At 51.4% G+C, this 20,172-nt stretch overlaps 1 protein-coding gene across 2 annotated transcripts in view; it reads right to left on the bottom strand.

Moving 5' to 3' along the window:
• The window catches only part of UNC5B (unc-5 netrin receptor B), a 56,241-nt gene that overhangs the window by 12,964 nt on the left and 23,105 nt on the right, over positions 1–20,172 (bottom strand). For both annotated transcript variants that reach the window (XM_074874224.1, XM_074874225.1), the window contains exons 2-3: positions 4,398–4,619; positions 501–644 (exon numbers count right to left, since the gene is read on the bottom strand). In XM_074874224.1, coding sequence (XP_074730325.1) covers positions 501–644; positions 4,398–4,619 — 366 coding nt within the window. The remainder of the gene's footprint in view (positions 1–500; positions 645–4,397; positions 4,620–20,172) is intronic.

Raw genomic sequence — 20,172 nt, 5'->3', positions numbered from 1 at the left:
GCCCAGGCAGGTAGGGACGATGCCTGCTCAGAAGCAAAGCTAGAGCCAGGATGGGGAGCTAAGATCAAGGGCCATCCAGTAAGGATGGGTCATCTACAACTAATTAAAAAGCACTGCTTTCAACAGGGACCCAACTTTTGGAGACTGCCAACCCCACTCAGCTGCACCCAACATGTCTTGGTCCCCGGGAAGCCGGGAATAAACAGTCTTAGCTGGTGTTGGTCCCAGAAGCGGCACTCGCCTGGTTTGAAATCACTGCTTTTTCAGCCTGGGATCCACGGTCACACCTCAGGCTTTGCAAACTACTTAGAAGTCGGTGGGTTGTACCCTCTTGAAATCTTTTGGGGCCCCCAAAGTGGAAAAGAAGGTGAAAGAAGCATTCATTGAAACGAAACAAGGACTGATGTGGTGTAGGTGGGTGCAGGCAGCTCTCGCAGAGGGGCAGGGACATCGCCAGAGGGGTCACGTCTGAGCAAGCACTCCGCGTACCGGGCACTTACACGCTATGCGGACGTACGCCCGGCGGCTCTTCGTGGTGCCCGCGGAGCTCCAGGCCACGCACTGGCACCAGTAATCTTCTAAGCCAAAGAGCTCCTCCACCTGCTGCCGGGAGACCTCGATCTGCACCTCCCGCACCAGCATCCCTGGAAGGGGACAGAGGGATGGCATCAGCTCGGCAGGAGCACCGGGGAGGAGGGAAACTGAGGCAGCACCCAAGAGGAATGCTGCTGGGTGCACCAAGCTCAAGGATGGAGGCAGCGGGTTAGAGGCAGCTCAGAGGCATCTGGGTTTCGCACCTCTGCAAATCAGGGAGACTGTTCCCTCTGGAGAGTGACCTGGAGCTGAAGCCAGGGCAACAGCTCATGTGGAGGAGATTTTTCTCCTTTTTTTTTTTCCCCCCCCTGGTCTGGCTGGGCAGGACCTGGACCTCTTGAACATTTCAAGAGGCATCACCCTCCTCCACCAGTCCTCTACCCCAGCACCGACGTTCCCATCCCTGCCCAGACCCACTGGGTTTGAAGGAATGCCTCCGAGGCTTTGCTGTGGAGAGAAACTATCTCTGTCAGATGCCGTTTAAATACAAATATAACAAGACAAATAAAAGATCTTAAGGAAATCATCCAAGGATGATGGCATGTCATGCCCAATGACCCCAGAAAGGGTTACATGCCTCCATCAACTGCCCATTACCCCCATGAAGTCTACCAGGACACCCCGGCTGTGGCAGGGGTGCAGTGACAAAGGTGACACCACCACCACGTCCAGGACATGGTCCCCTGGACTGCAGCATGCTGAGTCTCTCCTGAAGCATCAACCCCTTGATACGTGGCCATTGCTGAGAACAGGTGGGTCTCCTCGGGGCTTACTTTTCCTTATTTTCAGCAATACCTCCCCTTTTTCTTTTAGATTCTGTTTATAAAAAGGCCTCAAGTTCATGGCAATAGAGCGCTGCATGCTGCCCAGCTGTAATTTTTGTTAGCTCATGCCCAGTGTTGCGAGGAGCAATTACTGTCTCTCTGCCACCTTCCTATGGAAGAGCTGACAAACATGCACCAAGGAAATACAATTAATTTTGCCACTATTAAGGGAAAAAACAAAACAAAACCAAAACCAAAATAAAAGGCATTTGGGCCAAGCACTTTTGGAAAAAATTATGGCTTTTAGAAGGACCCAGGACGGAGGTGGCTCAAAACCATCTCGTCTCCCTGGAAAGCCCCGGTGGGGTGGGTTGAGCAGCCACGGAAAGGTGGGGAGCAACCTGCAAATGCCCTGCTATCTCTGTAATCCCTGAAAGCAAAGACTACCACAAAGTGTAGACTGAGCTTATGGCTCACAGGAGTGTCTATTTAAAGGGCTTACATGCATCCAAACACAGCCGCTCTTACCAACAGTCCCTTCTCGTCCAGCTGAATTATCCTCTCTGACTTGGCCTATTTTTGCTTTCTTCCGCATGAAATGTTTTGGATCAGACACAGCCAGAGCATTACTGAGCCCCGCTCATTCAAGACACGTCACCTTAAAAGTTGCTTTTTTTTTTTTTAAAGGTCCCTTTTTCCAAGCTTTTAACTGAGGACACTTAAAAAGCCACGAACACCTAACCATGTTAACCCATCACTTTGTGGCCAGCCTCTCCTCTGTACCCTTTGCAGCAGCTTTTCCTACGAATGGCAGGTGCTGCAAATGCAGATTTTTCTAGCACAGTAAACCATTTTGATTCCAGCTCCTTTTTTCTTAGGGTAGCTGCTGGGCAGATATGCCCACGCCGGCGGAGTTTTACATGCACAGCATCACCTCCACACTGAAGGTATTGTCGGTTTGTTCACTGATAGCAGCAACACCATCTCTGAAGCCTGAGTGAAGAAGGTGTGCACTGTTTCCTCCCCAGATTGCTGGCACACGTTCTGCATCTGCAGACTGGGATCTGAGAGGGAGGTGCTGGCCCAAAGCAAATGAGTTTCCCCTAAAACAGGGAAAGCTCCTGCTGCACAGACTTTCTGCTCCCTTTCTGCTACGTTTGCTCCAGCCTGTTTTGTTCAAGAGTTGCATGCGGGAGGTTATTCAGTAAGGGGTATTCATCCAAGAGGTGGAGTGAGTGGTGGGTCCAGAAATATAGTGCTTTTTCCACACTCCACATTGCTAAGCCATGGAACTCCCTGATACAGGACGCTGGGACAATCCGGAGGAAAAATGAGTCCTAACAGCATTTAGACAAATTAACAGAGGTGAAATCCATCTGGGGCTGAACCACACTGCTAAGATATCACCGCTGGACCAGGGAGTCCCTAATCACAGACTGCAGGAAGCTGGGAGGGTAACAGAGTGGGGTCCATCGCTCCATCCTTGTCCCGGTTCAACGCTCCTCCCCTAAAGCATCCACCACTGCTGCACACAGGGCACGTGAACCTTTGGCTTGACCCTACATGGCCACACGTTAAAAATAAATTAATAACCCCTCAGCAAAGGCTGCTTGCTCACTAATTGGCCCTGACTTTGCCCTAGAGTGGTGAGGGTTTCAAATCTGGCCTCCATGAGAGCTGGGAGGTAGAGATGCCCCCCAAAAGAGAGAAACGGTGCTGTCAGTGCTCCTGACAGCCTCCGGAGAAGCAAGGGAACAGCCTTCTTGTGCTTTTTTGGCCATTCTTTAGAAAGAGATCCTCTGGAAGAAAAACACCCTGGGAAAAGATCAAAGCAGCTTTAGGAAAGGCTCAGAAAGCCACGGAGAAAATAAATGATCTTCCCTTTGCAGAGCAGGTTCAGAGACATACTCAAGTGAGGACTGGCTAACGGCTAGCACTGGATGAAGAGCCGGGGAGATCCTGGGGAAGGACAAGGCTAGGGAAAAACGGGACAAGAGGAGATTCTATAAAAGTACTTGTGCTCCTCCAGGCTAACAAAGTCTCTCCTCTAAGCCCAGCCTGCCTTCTGGGGCCAATGCTGCAGCAGTTCAAAAGGCCGCCTTGGTTTAAAGCCCTCTGGAGATGAGGAGTGCTGCAGGCTCGGGGATTTGCAGAGAACAGATCTTACATAGGAAACACGACTGTTTTCCTCCTCTCCTGATCAGGGCACAGGTATCAAAATTGGTGCAGAAAAGGTGGGAGCTGAGCTAAAGCATACCAATTTTAGCAAATTTACTTGATTACATGATATATCCAACCCCCACACCGTGTTCTCATGCCAGGACGTTTCAAAGCACAGGGCAAGCAGCTCTGCGGAGCTCAATCCCATGGAATAAGACACCCTCTAAAATGCTTAAACCACCTTCTCACCCTCCCATTTCAGGCAGCCAGCGGCTGACTTGTTCTCTGAGGCAGGGGAGAGCTCATCTGCTATTAAAAGGCATTTCAAATCCTACCTGCAAATGTTCTCATTACCCATTAAACATCTAACCCCTTTGCGAACCTGAGTAAGCTGCCAGCCTTTGCCACCCCTCGTGACAATGACTCCTACGCGTTGATTAGGCATTTGTAGGAAAGTGTTTCCTTTTTTTCATCAGTTTTAAACGTGCTGCCTTTCAAATCCCATTTAACAACCCCAAGTCCTGCAAAAGGGTAAGCAGGCAAGCATGCAGGCTGACTTCTTCAAGCTCCTACAGGGTATGGTGACCCGTACCATCATCATGTCTTTATCAACAGTCTGGAAAGGGGCAGCTCCTCTACTAAAATTCACTGATAGTATGGAAAGAGAGACAAGACCAAAGAGATGGAAAACATACAAAAGCAACCCCATGAGATTGGAATCACCTAAGAATGGTAAAAATGAATCAAAGAACCTGTTGGTCCACCTGGAGGAGAATCATCTCCAGCGTGGATGTGCAAGAGAGAAAAGGGCAGAAGCGCCTGGAAAGAAGAGAGAGGAAGGAAGGGAAGGCAGGGGGATGCCAGGGTGGGTTTGCTCACCGGTGACCTCATCCAAGCTCTCCTTGGTGACGTGGTCGTTCTGGTTGACCCATTCCCCGTTGCACTTGAAGTAGATCTGGGTGGCAGGGTTGGCACGGCACACGAGCTCCACCGGCTTGTTCTTCACGATGTAGGCGTCCTGCGGCTCCAGCAGAAAGTGAGGGAGGGTCTCCGCCGGGGCTGAGGGGAAGGAGTCGGGCAGCACGTCGCTGTACTCCAGCCCTGCCAGGGGAGCGAGAGGGTCGGGAAGTGCCCTTAGTCCCGTCCCAGGAGGGATGCAACTCCTACCTACGCCGCTTCATCCCTCCCTCTCCTTCCCAGGACTGCCCTGCATGTGGTGGTGGTGTCACCAGCAGCCCTTGCTAAGGAGGCTCAGAAAAGCAAAAGAGGGCTGGAGGCTCCCAAAAATAAGAAAAGCAATCTCTGCTAGCTACAGAGTTGCTGCTGCGGGGTGCATCCTGTTTTTGCCTGGGTACCAGCCCGCTTATCCATACCCCGAGCCCTGGCCAACCCCAAAGCCTGGGGTGATCTCACTAGAGGACACCACGAGGGAAAAATCAAAACAAACTCAAGCCCATAAATGGTGAGGGGGACAACAAAAGACGACCCAGAGGGGCTGGTGTCCCCCATCCCAAGTCTCCCTCTCACAGCCCTGAGGAATGCACAGGCATGCTCAGAGCAAAATGCTGGCAGGGCTTGTGCTGGGAACACTGATCATGACCCCGCACAAATCTCACACGTACCGCTCTTCGGTGGAGCCATGTTTGGGATCGCACACCCCTGCCAGCTCTCACACTCGTGCGTGGGGATCTTGGCATCACACAAGGTCTGGGGGGCACTGGCAGCCCCCATGGACTGGCTATCTGCCCATCACAAGCGAGCGATAGCTTCCAGCCCAGCCACCTCCCGAGAACATCACCCAAAAACGCAATCAGAACTCACACTATCCCACCCCAGAAAGCAGATCGGGTCAGTGCCCCGGTGAACTCCATCTTCTTGCTTGTTTGCTCTCAAAAACAATCCAAATGAAAAAATAACCAGAAGAGGAGGTCAGGCCAGGCCAAGAAAAGTCTTGAAAAGGGGCAAGCACCTCAGTGCTCACCCAGGGACATAATCCCTGAAGAGCGGGACCCTCATGGTGGCTCATGCCCAGCACCAGCTTGAGAAGATGCTATGACTGATGTCAAGGAACACCTGCAGCGTCCAACACAGGAAACCTGTTTCCAGCCATTTCACCCATGAAGATCAAACACAAATATTGCAGGACTGATAAAATATATACATGCACTGGGATGCTACTGCTTAACCTGTTGTTTCTGGGCATCTTGCTAGCAGTCGGGTCACATCACAAGGCTTTTCTTTACACCTAGAAGAGTTATGAGCCTTTCCTCCTCCTCTCTTCCCCCAGTGAGAGCTGTGATTCTCAACTCCAGTCACTGCAGCATGCAGGAAAACAGTAAATATCCCCAGCCCTGTGATAACATCTCCGGAACTGGCAAGGAAGAAAGGAGCCCACTCCCTTCGTCACCCTTGGCAAGGAGCAGTGCTGCACGGAGAGAATCTGAGGCTCCCGAGATGTAAGAAGGAGAAGAAAAAAAATAATCAGATGCGTCAAGAAACCAAGATGACCAAGCTGCCTCCCAAGCAAAAATCAGTGAGGGAAAAAAAACACACGAGGTCAGTCGTTTAAAATCCATTTAGGAAAATTGACTTTCCATTTCCATTTAACACAGCACTAAGGGAGAGCAGTAGGACATTTGTCATAATCCATTAACTGCTCTTTTGGAAACAATGAATTAAACTCCGGGCTAATTTCTCTCTCTCTGGCTGGCTCTTCCCCACCTCTCCATTGGCAGCCGTTTCCTCCCCCATCTCATTTGCAGACCTGTAATTTTCCCAGCACCTCGCCATGGGCAGCGGGGCGGGGGACAGGGCATGAAGAGGTGTGAACCCCCCACCACGAACTGCCCCACACTTCTCCCAGTGCCCACATCAGGTCACTGGTCCTGCTCCCCTGTCCTGCTGAGCAGCCTCTTACCTGTATCACAGCAGCAAAGAAAACTTTTTTTTCTTTTTTAATTTACTATTCAATTTTGCATCCACTGAGTTGTTGTTTTATTGGGTTTTCTTTTTGTTTTTTTAAATTGCTTCGATGCCACAAACCTAAATTCCCTGCCAAAGGGGGCTGGCAGGAGATAATCCAACTGGCAATGGAGGCAGCCAACAAAACTTCACTCATGGGCTCATGCGAAAACCTTTCTGAAATGATGGTCTCCGCATCCCTGCAGCACACAGCCTGCAGAGTCGGATCCGAGCTCGGCGGCCGGGAAAGGGCGCAGGTAGCACCTGCTGCAGAGCATCCTCCAAAATCCACTGGAGCAATGCCCAGGGGGGTGGGGACACCACACAACATCCTTGCTTGCCACCCATCCCCGGGACAGGGGTGGCTCCCGGGCTTTGTTTTACAACTCTAAGGGCAGGTGGGTTTAGAAAGCAGGCTTGCTGTAAAGAATGTAAACACTTGAAGGTCATTAGTCTCTCAAGGAGGCTTGGCAAAGGGCAGCCCCCCACTTCCCCGGCCCTGCCACAAGCCCTGCCCCAGGCCAGCACAAGGCTCCCCCAGGCGCCACCGAGGGCAGTGGTAGAGATGAGCACTACTCCAAAATATACTATCCCTGGCTGTTACATGGGCCTGAAGCTCCCCATTAAGTCATTTTTCCGTGTCTGCGCCAGCTACTTTTTATTTCTTTTCTTTCTTCCTATTTTTTTTTTTCCTCCCCAAGCCAGGTGTAATACCCCAGGATGCAGGCGAGGAGTCTTGCAGCCTGTCCAGCACCATAAGGGTGACCCACAAAGACCCAATGTCCCTGAAGAAGCCAATTTTCGGATTTTTGGAAGGATCTTCCCCCATGGAGGTGACACCCTGAAGCACACGTGTCCCCTGACCCAAAATCACAGGCAAGGAGAGACCTTCAACAGCAACCAACACCAAAGACACATTTTCTCTCACCCCACCATCACTTCGGTGATGCTAAATGAAACTTTCGGTCACCCAAGAGCATCTGGGAGCGGGGAGGGGATGAGTCATGGCCTGACTGGGATGAAAATCGCAGATTTGTGACTCAGCTGTGATCATCTGCAGTGGGATGGGTGATGCTCTGGGCTGTGGTGGGAGCCACCTCCATCCCCCAGCACAGGGTTCGGGGCTGAAACACTGCCAGTGGTACCAAAAATCTGCTGATCCTCCCATCGACGGGTCCCATCTGGCCCCCTGCCTTGAGAGGGGGTCTGCCCAAATCCATGCTGGGGGTCTCAAGCTCGATGCTTTAGGTTTCTTCTCCATGGGGGCACAGTGATTTTGTGGATGAGGGTGATGGAATAGGATGATCTTCCTGGCCCTGGCCAGATCCAGCATCTGCTTTTGGTGGCTATAAAAACCTGCTCAGTTTAAGGTTTAAACCCCAAAAACCCGAATCTTTAAAGCTAGGAGCATCCTGGCTGCTGGAAAAGTTTAAATCCTGCAAACTTGCAACAGCTGAGAGATCTTTTATTTCTGGCCAAGAGGGATCTGGGGCCAAAAAAGCAGCTCTAACAGGAGACAGGGAAAACGATGCTGGGTTTTTCATGGCAGACTCATGGCTGTGCCGCAGAGCCCCAGTCCCACGGCTCCTCCAGGCTCCTGCCCGCTCATGAACAGGAGGAGCAAGGCAAGGGGGAGGCTGATTTCTCCATCCAGAAACCATACAGAGTCGACAAAAAGCATTTGCAGCTGGGCAGGGCATTTGGCTCCAGCACGGTATGGCTGCTGGTATTTAAACACACTGGGGAAGAATTAAGGCAGAGGAACAACGGGGACTTTGGATGAGAAAAGGGAGGAGAATCATGCTGGGCACATTTATCATAAGCCATCAACCCAGCTTTTCATCCCCACTCCTGACGCTCGGCCACCCGCCGCATGGGAAACCTCTCGCTCTGTTAACGCTCATGGGTGGGCCCCCCAAAAAACCAACGTACAGTCAGTGGAGGGGAAAGCATGCCCGCTCGCAGCATGTGAAGGAACAATTGCTGCTCCCAGCTGCCCTGACTATCCAGCAGCAACTGCAAAACACACCAAAAAAAAAAAAAAAAAAAAAAAAAGCACCTTCCCAGTGGTGCAACACCGTGTGGTCCTTCCTCCATAGGACAGGGGGGCAAATAGCTCCAGCAAGCAAGGACAAGGTGCCAGTGTTAAAAGAGCAGAGGGTGGAGAGGTTGGGGAAAGGTTTTGGTTTGCTCCAGCGTAATAAGGACATTAATAAATGGCCCCATAAATGCAGGAGAGAGTATCTTCTGCTGGGACAACCTTCCCCTGCAATGGTCTTGCATAACATTATGTTATGGTTGCATTACATATATAAGAAACCTTGCAAGAAGTGGGTCTCTGGCTTCTCCAGGCTGGGCAACCAGTCTCAGGCAGGGGTACGCACTGGGACGTTCAGATGCTTTTAGTATCGGTGAAGACCTCATCAGCAGGAGGTTTTGCATGGGTGTTGTAGGGAGCTGGCCATAAGCACCACCCTTGGGAACGGATGCTTTACCCCACATGTGCACAGAGGCCACTGCTGCTTTGGCCAACACTGCTCTGATCCCACCTGAGGTGACAGTTTGGGCCATTGACCACAGGAGCAGCACATACAAGAGAGACACTTCTGCATGCAAAGCCAGGGAAGGAGCCCTGCACAGTCGGGATTTCCAGTACTGCAATCAGACAAGCAATAAAACTCCCAGCAGCGACAAACTAATAAATATTTGAGAGCACGCTACAGTGACTGTAATCATCATCTCCCTGGCAGACGTCTAGAGGGGGTTCCCATCTGCCGGCTTCCCTCCTTCCCACTGGAGGTGGGTGCCTGCTTCCCAGCTCCCTTTTGGGCCTTTTTTTTTTTTTTTTTGGAAGTCCCAGGCTGTTGTCATCCCCCAGACATGTGGTCGGGTGTTGCGGCACGATGTGCTACAGGACAGGCTGGAGCACTGACTTCAGCACTATATCTGTATTTGGGAGGAGAGGCAAGGAAGGGGCAGCGCTGGGCTCGACCCACACGACCAAACCCCGAAGCCCTGAAGATGAGCGTGGTAGGAGCAGTGAGGCAGAAAAGGGAGGAGAGGAATAGGCACCGACTTCTTTCCTCTCCAGCCTCCTCTCGCCCATCCTTCATCACACATTTTAATCTGCTGGGGTTGAGCTGGATTATCCGCAGCATCTGTTCCCTGGGGCATGACTTGCAGATGTTTGCAGCTAGTGTTTGCAACTGGGTTGAAGATCGATGGCCCCAACCAACCAGCACCACCAGTTTGCACCCAGAGCAGCACTGGAGCCAGGGTCAAGCATTAACACCCCTCCATCACCCCAAAACACACGGCACAAGGGATGACAAACCCAGAAAGCAATTCCCCTTGCAGCAATGGCCGAGCAAACCTCCGCAGGAAAGCGTTAAAATCCTCTCTCCTGCAATTGTTATCCCTCCAAATATTTGGAAGATTACAGGAGCATTAGCGGCAGCGAAGCCTGGTGCCCATCACCCATGGCCACGCATCCCTCCCTGCCGCACCGGGCAGGCAGGAATGTGATGTAAGGATTAAGCCGGGATGCCTGGGTTTCTCCGGCTGGGTTTCTCCAGCTAAATCTCAGTGGCGGTGGGCGCTTAACCCCTTCTGCCTCCATATCTCCCCACTCACGCCTGTCTTGTGGCAAGCACTATTTCATGCAAAGGCCTGAGAGGCAATGGTTAAACACATTCCTGCCTGCTGGATGGGTAGAAATCCTCCTGTAGAAATTAAAAAAAATACGACAGCTTATCTCCAGCACCGGAGGAGAAGAGTCACCTGCCTTCCCAATCCCCCAGTGGGGGATGGCTCCAGCTCCAGAGACTGAACTGGCAGGGATGCTCCAGCCACTGGCTTGGCTCGATGAGGTGTCTGAAAGGCTGGAGTGGGGCTCTTCCCCCACTCCAAATCCCCTCTTCTATTGCCTTTGGGGGAAATGTATGAACAGACTCATTTAGGGATTAGTGCTGTTGCCATTTAAGCTCCAGCAAATTGCGATGGTGGAGCCGTGGCGTGGCTCACTCCCATGCCAGAATGCCTGCCAGACTGAGGACATCCCCACTGCAAGCACCAGAGGAATGTGAAGGCATCCCCACCCCAGCGAGGGTCATCACATGGGATGCAGTCCTTATCCCACCACATTTCAGTCCATTCCTAAACTCAGGGGGAGCCGCATCACCAGTCCAGGCCTGCCCTGTTCCCAAGGGCTTCCCATTGCAGAGCACCCTCCTGGGATAAAGTCGGGTCCAACAGTACAACACAGCCAAAACTTTCCTCCTAAAAGCACCCTGAGCATCATCTCTCCCCAAAACATCATCTTCTCTTCCCCAAGCATTCCCTTCTCCTTGCTGCTCTGCTTCCCATCGCACAAATTCAGCCTCCCGCACACCAGTGTGGTCCCCGACATGAAGCACCCCAACACGAAGCCGCACTGCCGAGGAGGTGCTGGCAGCTCGTGGCAGCTTCAAAGGCAAAGTCTACATTGATCAGTGCCATGCAAAGCCATGGCCCATTGCCCCTTCTCTGGGGATTCGTCCCATTTGAGGCAAATCAGGGAGAAAGGAGGATGGCCCAAAATAAAGGGTGTCATTGAGGATGGGTTTGGAAGATTTGAAGCCACTTGCACCGCGTGAAGCCTCCTCCCCAGCTCTCTCCCTGCTACTTCCTTGCACAGAGCCCACAAAATCTCATGCCTCCAAAACCCTCCGAATTTTTTAAAGCAGGTTCAGACAGAAGCTGACGAAAGTGAGATGCAGGGGATGTAACAGGCCCTTGGCACCGCTATCCCAAGGGCTGCAGCTTGCTGATGTAACCCCCAGCCTCATTAACTCAGCATGGCGCTCATTAACCTCTCCCTCCATGGGAGGATGGGATGGGACAGACCCAAGCTGCCCACAGAGGCCAAAAAACCTGAGAGGACAGATCCTTCAGGGGTAGCAAGAAGAAACACTGGTACCCAGCATCTCATCTCCAGCCTGTAGCAGGGTTGGATTTCAAGGTCAAAAAGCGACGGGGATGTCCAGCTACTGATGTGCTCATGGGGGTGCCCATCCCCGTGGCATCTGACACCTCCCCCAAGCACATGTACTGGTAACTCAACTGTCTTCAACCCTCACTACCAGCAGTGTGCTGGGGTCTGCAGAAGGCGTTGTTCGACCTCAGGGTGGTGCATTTATAGGGTCTTCCTCTCCACCTCCCAAAAAGTAGAGCCCACCCCTCCTGCTCCCACCAGTCAGGAAAGCACCTGCAAGCTGGGTTGCATGGGCTGTGTTTGGGGACCTCCCTGCTCCCCGTATGGAGCAGCAGGACTCACAGGCAGCACGGACAGACTGACACGCTGCTCGTCGGCACCCCAGGCTGCAAACTCCCTCATCCTCCTCTATGCAACACAATAGAGCCTCTACTCTCACCAACCTTTTATTAATAACTAAATTTGGAAAGAGTCACCTAACATTTTCCCCAAAGCATCTCTGCCTGACCAACCGGCTCATTTTTCTCCTGATTGCCCTCTTCCAGGAGTTTTAAGGTCGCTTTGCATCCCCTTCCTGCCAAACCTGGCATCATCTCCTGGGGTAAATCCAGCCATGAGCGAACCCTGTGACTCCATCCCATCACCTCCAGCTCCTCCTGGAGCCCACCCAGCCCGGGACAGACAGATACTGGGACAGACGGACATTTTGCAGCGGCATCCCAGACGGGTTAAGCAGTTCCCCCCACCCGGCGGCAGGCAAACATTATAATTAGAGAGCATTCCTCCCCAGTGTGGGTAATGAGGGGGTGCACCCAGCCAGCCCTAATTACACCCTTGGAAAAAAATAAGCAGATTCCTCTCTCAGTCAAATGAAAAGCCTGCAGCCGGCCTCCCTCACTGAGCACCTTTATTAAGCCAGGACTGGACAGGGAGGGGAAAGAAAAAACAGAAAGCAAAGTCTGTGATGAGGAACGGATGGGAAGAAGGAGCCAGGCAGCGCCAAGGAGGTTTTTGCATGCAACAGCCTTATCAATCAAAAACCACTTCACCTAACTGAAAAAAAATAAAATAAAATAAAAAATTCTTTAGCTAAATCCCCAGGTCAAGCTTTTGCAAAGCAGCCCGAGAGGAAAACTAAAAGCTGGGTGTCCTCTCACAGGACGCCCACCACAGCATCCCTGTGCATCCCAGGAGAGCATCCCTGTACCTGCAAGACACGGCTAAGAGGGTCCAACCCAAATCCCAACCACTGCCATCCCTGGAGGAGAAACACCCAAGCTCTGGCAGCAACTTCCCTTGCTGGGAGTTCAGAGGAGAGAGATTTATCTTGTTGATTATGCATTACGCTGGAGTATTTATGGAGCCACTACTCTTTTGTTTATCTTTATGATTATGATAATCAAAGGCGAAGCCTCCTGAGAAGTGTAAACAGCTGAGATCCCTTATGGTACGAACCTCTTCATTTTTCATTATATAGATTTATAACACGGCGCAGGCAGATTGGAGTAAATTGTTCCTTATTTCTGGTTTTAACAGAGCGGAGCTGTGAGCCTCGCGAATCCCCGTAAATACCCACGGAAAGGAGAATGAATTAAAAAAAAAGGAAAGCAAAAAGAAGGAGGAATTATGTAGCAAATCCCCATTACACTCTATTGTGCTCTCTTCTTTTGTGCTATTTTATACATTTCCTTCAGGGAAGCAGTTATGTTTGAAAACTATCTCAAAATTTCATCTAGCGTTGGTTCTTGTTATGGGCACGGACACTTTTCTTTGTGCTATTTTAATTCCATTGTCGCGGTACTCTTGTATAGTTTGTACTGTTTACTGAGCTACAGTGTTATTTTTAATGGATATAATAATTATATGAACTTTTATTTATTTGCTTTGGCTCATAAAAGAAAAAAGCCAGCAGCAGATAATGCGGTAATATGCTGTTTATTCACATGTACGGCGTGTACTGTGTTTCTGTTGTGAGAAGAATAATAATTTCAACAAGAAAAGAGAGAAGGGAAAAGAAAACAAGGAACAAACAGGGACTTGTTGCCCCAGTTAATGCCAGAAAGTCCAAGGAATTATTAATTATCATTCAAACTGCAGTAAATCAAGTGCAAGATGCAATCTCTTCCTGGAAAAAAAAAAAAAAAAAAAAAAAAAAAGGTTCAAATGAGCAATGCAGTTTTAAAATGCTAACTCCGTGAGAAAGAAAGTTGCCAGTTTCGCAGACAGAAAGCGATTTCCCCTTCGCCCAAATTACATACATATTTAAAAATGTAAATTCCCCAGCATTCCCCTTGAGAGTGCAATTTCTAGGCGGCTCTTTTGCAATGTTGGTGGTTTTGTTGGTTGTTTTTTGTTGTTTTTTTTTTTTTTTTTTTTTTTATAAACGTGCAAATCTGGAGGCGACTGCCTTGGCTTTGGGCAAGAAAAGCAACTTTCAACCAGTAGAAAGTGGGGCTGTGAACCGCCCGGTGCTCCCTGGGAAGAGAAGGATGCTCTGCTGCGCACTGCGCATCCCAGCTCCACACATCCCTGCCCGGACACACACATCACACGGGGGCCACGAGCTGGAGAGGAGCAGGTTTCACCCCCTGAGCATCCAGATGCCAAACACCGAGTGGGAACAACCCAGCTTTGCCCTGTAAAAGTGGCTCACAAGGTTTGATGATCCTGGGTGGCATTTCTGTGCCAAAATCCAGAGAAGGAGGGCTGTGTATGGCCCACCCCAACGAAGCCGATGCAGAGGAGTGAGGGATGGCATAAGCCCAACAAGGTAAAGCAAAAAGTTTCAGCAGCTGGCTGCAAAGAAGGGAAAAGCAGTGCAAAACGAGAAAGCTTTTTTTTTTCCCCCCCTCCCATCGTTTTTGTCTTTTTCTCACCCACTCTCTCTCCTCCCTAGCAGCTCCCACAAGCCCTGGGAAGCCAAAGCCGGCTGGAAGGATGCTCCCCGCCGCCTCCAGCCAGCCTCTCCGCAGGCCCCTCGCCAGACGCTGCCCTACTTTCCCCGTCGCTTTTCCCACTCTCCTCCCGCAGCTCGCTTGGCAGCAGGCGTGGGCCGGGAGCATCGTCCGCTCCCAGGTACCTGCAGCACCCCATGCCAGGCCTTCCACTGCCAGAGCCACCAGCCAGGGTCATCTCCCACCCCGCGGGGCACTCAAATTCAGTAGAGGAAGGTGCTCAGTGCAATGCTGCACTGATTTTAAATCATTTTAATCATGGCATTATTTTTTAATCATAAAAAAACCAACCGAAAAGGTCCATTCGATGCCCCAAATTCCCCATTAATTCAACTGGGGGAGGAACATCACAAGAACAACTGATTAAGGTCCCTTTATTAAACAGTCTTTAAAGTTGCCCTTAATCTTTCAGATTTGTTGCTATGATAAAAAAAAAAAAACCACCCACCCAACCACCACAAATGGAGGCTGGAAATATTTTGCTTTTCATTGTCCTTTCTCTGCCCTTTTCTTCTCTTCTCATTTTCCTGCAACAATAAGAGACAAACAGAAGGAAAAAAAAAGGGGGGAGGGGGAGAACAGGGATAGAAAAAGATTTAAGAAAAAAAAAAAGAAATAATCCCTGCTGATGTTGAATATCAAATATTAAGACATTTCTCTCCTCCCTCTTTCAGCAATATCCCTATTAAGGAATAAAAAACCAAACAATCAGTGAGACTACCTTCGATGACAAGGCCTCCCCATCCCCTTGCCTCCGTTATACTTTAATCCCTGCAGCCGAGAGCAGGTAGGAGAGCGGGTACCCAAGCCCAGAGCTTGGCTTTCCCATCGCAGCACAGACAGAGGTCTGTGGCTGGTTGCAAAAGGATTTTAGCAATTGCCTTGATTAGTTTTATTCCTTCCTCTCTAAACCCCAAAGCCAGCTGGGCTCCTAGCACTTCGCACCTGCTTTTACAGAGAGCAAAAAACCTGAGATTTGATTAAAGCTGGGAGGGTTTTGGGGGTTTTTCTGGTGGATGACTGTTTTTTGGTGCCTGCCTTTGCCTGGCATCGCTGCCTCCCCTCCTGCACCACGGGGAGAAACACCCCATGCTCCAGCAGAAGGAAACCCCAACAAAACACAAAGCCTTTTCCCTCCCGCTCCCACTTCCATCAATGGCAAGGAGGGAACCCTTCAGGAGCTTCCTAACATCATTTGGCACCCTCCTCCCCTCCTGTGCTCCCTGGCATTTACATACTTTGGGACCCTGAGCTGCTGCAGTCGGTTTCCTCCTTTCTCACCACTGGCAATTTCCACCTTTTCTTCTCCGGACACAGACCGTGTTCCCGCAGCGCTGAGTTTCTCTTTCCTCCCTTTGTCCTCCGGCGCACACACTCCTGCTCTGCCCCACGGACCAAACCCCAACTGCCAGGTGGGCCAGCTGCCCCACAAGCATCCTCCCCTTCTCAGCTGGAGGTGCCAAGGCTGGAAATACCCCAACTTTGGGGGTCTGTGCCAGCCCACATGGCAGCATCCCCACTGATGCTATGACCTCTATGGACCTATACATAGTGATACACTGACACGCAAGTCACGCTTTCACCCACACCTTCCCCTCCCTCCCTTCTCGCTTGGTGCTACAGGACCCCGAGGTATTGATACAAATTGCCCTAAAAAATTAGGATGCCTGATGGCAAGGTGCAACACTACCAAATTAAACAAAGTTTGGGGTGCTGAATCCAAGGACTTTACGGTGACAAACACACTGAGCATCTCCAACCTCAAAACCGGAGCGCAGCTAGGATGGATGCAGGACACCAAAAGCACAGCCTTAGCCAGGCTAGCAGTGAAACGGCTCTTGCAGGACTCGGAGGCACCTCCGAGGGATGTGCAGCAAGAGAGAGGAACCAAAGGTGATCCAGAAACATCTCAAGGGAGCAGGGGCAAAAGATCACGCATACTGAGCATCAAGCACGCAGCACACAGAAAAAGGAGGAAAAAAGCATCGTGCCCCCCAGCCTCCTCCTCTTCTCCTCTCCATCCCCCAGTGGCTGCATTTCCATAAGTGATTTGTGCTAATTGCTTTAAGTTCACCCATGCTGTGGGTAATCAGAGTCATTAAGTGACCTCTGCTCAGGGAGGGCAGGCAGGTCTGGTGCAGAGCCCCGCGCCCAGGGCCATGGGCCAGCCTCCCCCTGAGTGGGGCACGCTCCCGCACCCCCGGCGAGCCGCAGTGATGGAGCTCGGCTCCAATTTGCTCTTCCCTGGAGCCCAATCAAGTAAATGGCCTCCCTCCTGCCCTGGAGTGGGGAGTCGAGATGCTGCCCAACACCCGTGCTGCAGCAGGGACGTGTCCTGGTGATGCCTGACTGGACTAGCTGCTGGCAATACCGTGGCGTCCACAGTTGGCCACTGTGGCTGTCAACAAGCCCAGGGGTGGTGGTGATCAGGCTGGGTTCAAATCAACAACGTACAAGCACTTGAAAACCCCCAAATCCCCTTTGAAAATGGTATTTCTGAACGCAGAAAACAGGTACTGCCCCATCCCCATCCTGGGGCAGGGTGACAGGAGGGAAGAGCCAGCTGTCACTGACCAGGGGACACTGGCCTTTAAGGCTAATTGCCAGCTACCCACCAGCCCTGATCCACTTCCTGGCATCCCCACGGCACCCATAGCTGGCTTTGGCCAGTGGCCAAGGGGCTTAGCCTCAGACAGCCCCCACCGCCCCACACAGTGCCTCCCAAATTAACCTTGTCCTTACTAAGGGACATGCCCACCACCACGCAACGTGTTCAACCCCAGCCAGGTGGCTCGTCTATAGGTGAGGTTTAACTAGGGCTTGCAATGCCCTCGCTCCCCAAGGAGGCAGTAGAAGGGGTTGAGGATCCTCCAGCACATTCCCACAGGTCTCTCCTCTCTCCCGGAGAGTTTTCCTGGAAGCATGCCGAGCTCCTCCAGCTCAGCCAACTGGTGCTTACAGGAGCCCCTGACCAGGGTTCCTCAGTGCCAGTAAGCAGCAATCATAAAATGCAGACCCGTGTGGGGAAACAGCCCTTCTGGTTGAATTTAAAGCCATGGTTTAGTCTCAAACCTAGTGTTAAGTATAAGCGAGAACCTGTTAAGGACAGAGATCAGAGGGGAATACTTAGGTGTGTTCCATATAGTGCAGGAATTGCACTGGGCAGTGCCAGGCTCTTGCAAGCACAGCTCAGACTGAAAAAAAAAAAAAAAATTAAAAAAATAAAGCTGCATCCAAACCCAAGCAACCCTCTCCCAAGGAGATGGGGTCGCCTTTGCCACCTGCAGGAGCGCACCAGGCTTCGCAGCAGCCTGGTCCCGCATGCGTGCAAGGCAGCGGGCTCCCTCCCACACGCTTGAAATAAAGGCTGGGAGGTGTAAAGAAAGGGCTGTGCTTCCAGGAAAATGCACTGCAGCACAGCTTCTGCCTGTCCATGGGGACCCATTACACTAACAGTGTGTCCATTCAGCCTGATATATAAATTACTAATGTAAATTAATGGATAATTGAAGCCCTTTAGTCCTAAATATTTAAATTATTTAACAGGCAATTAAGAGAGAAGGAGAAAGAAAAGAGGAAAAGGGGCCTTAACCCCAATGGGCAGAAAAAAAAAAAATAAACGAAGTGAGAGGAGACCAGAAAGAGCCAAACACACCCATTTTAAAGGGACACTGCCAGCTTCATTTTGTTTCCCTGTGTGTTTGAGCCCCGCAGGTATGACAGTGGATGCCCCTAGACCCAGGGGGACAGGCAGGGCAGCATCTGCTGAAGGAGCCCACCGAGCAGCAGCACCAGCTTTGCTCCAGGTCCTTTCCACGAGAGGAAACCTCCATGGCTGCATTTGAACAGCTCCTGGTTATGGTGATTGCTGGGACCTCCTGACATGCCAGAACATACAATACTTTTAGATAAGGTTTTTTTCCTCCTCCCTACCTCTAAGCTGACCGCATTCCCTTATATAATACCATTCCTCACCCCTTTTTGACTTTTTTTCTTCTTAACCTCTGCATTGACCTGATCAAGTACAAATACCTTTAATCCAAGTGTTTCAATCTTCTTTTAAAAGTTCTCTATGTGGCTACTTTGCTCTCCCCACATCCCCCCCGCATCCCTCTCCAACCATCCCTCAGGATGCTGGATACCATCAATGCCATGAGTTTCCCATCCTCAGATGTACAGGAGAACCCTCCCAATACAGCCCATGGCAAGGAGCAGGTCAGAACTGAGAAAAAATGGTGTTTCCTCCTCCTGCCTCCATCCCAAACCGGCCAGGGATATTCCCACCGCTCCCCTGAGCACTGGAGGAGGTCATAAGGAAAAATGTCCTGTGGCTCATTGAGAAAAGACGTCATGTGGGAAAAAAACCATTTTAACAAAAGCAGTGTGTGAGTTTGTGCGTGCCCGGGGACGACACCGAGGGCAGGGAGGGGGATCGAGACAATAGTGAATAGACTTCAGATTATATCCTGAACTCGCAGCCTCATGGGAACAGGGTTATAAAAACCCTTTTTATTTTGTTTGTAGTCCAAAACAAACAAGTACATAAAAAGCTAAATGCGGAGGAGCCAGACAGGAAGTGAGTAACATCTGGGAAACATCTGGCCCCGGCCATTCTGCGAGGCCAGCCCCCGGCACAGCTCCGGGTACCTGCTCCTGCAGTTCCAAGGCAGCAGAGGTACCCAAAACCCCTTTTTCTGCCCCAAAAGGGCACTCCTTGGAGAAACCTGTGCCCATCACTCAGCTCATCTCATTTGCTGAGCAATACAATTCCTGAGCTTCCCGTGTCCCTCTCTGTGCTGGGTGAACTGAGTTAAACCTTGTGATACTCCCACATGGGCGCCCAGTGACACATGGGCATCCCAGCCCATAGCAATGGCGTGCACGGGCAGCCCCCCTGCCAGAGGAGGGAAGCCCCAGGGGCACGTCACCACTGAGCAGGACATCCCAGTGCAGGAGTTAGAGCATTGCAGGACACCCCGAGCACCACAAAATGCCCCTTTGCAGGGCTCCGAGCATCACAGGACACCCCTGAGCATTGCAGGATGCCCCTGAGAAGGGCTCTGAGCATTAAAGGATGTCCCAAGCATTGCAAGACATCCCGGTACAGGGGACAGAGGCAGGCTGGCACCAGGGCACACTTTCCCAGCCCCGAGAGATGCCCCACATCCTCCTCTGCAGGAAAGAGGAGGTCCTGCCTAGCAGACGCAGGGGCTGGAGGTATTTTCTTCTTTCTGTTTCTCATCTCCTACTCTTAGGCCTCCAAAAGCCCTGAAGAAAGAGCCGCCTGGCACGCTACCCCATGCACAGACCCGGGAAGCCTGGGGAGGTTGCAGGGCCTGATGCTTGGGCAGGCTCCAGCCCGGCTGCGCGGGAGGAAAGCTGGCTCGACAGGCTCGCAGCCGGGGCCCTCCGCACTGGGGAATTCCCCCGTGGCCGCCAGCCCAAGCTGCCATCCCACGTCTTCCCTCTCCACCCACCCACAGCCAATGGGGTGCTCTGGGGGTGAGAAAAGAGGGGGCACAGGAATGCAAGTAACCCTACAGAGCTGTGAGATAGCAGGGGGGAGTTGCAGTAAAAGAGCAGCGATGCTCAGGACTGGTCTGGATCACTTCTGTGATCTCCAGGCACCCCCAGCTGCATTTATAGTTGGGAAATGCAACAAACACACTCAAACGCACGGAGAGATTTCTCTGCCTCCTTTGTTGTTACACCATGGAGTAAAGCACCAAACCTCTGGCGAACCCAGCTTCACCTCGGACCAAACAAG

This window comes from Strix uralensis, chromosome 7 (assembly GCF_047716275.1).
Source record: "Strix uralensis isolate ZFMK-TIS-50842 chromosome 7, bStrUra1, whole genome shotgun sequence".
NCBI classification, from domain to species: Eukaryota; Metazoa; Chordata; class Aves; order Strigiformes; family Strigidae; genus Strix; species Strix uralensis.
This window is presented reverse-complemented; position numbering and strand designations above follow the sequence as displayed.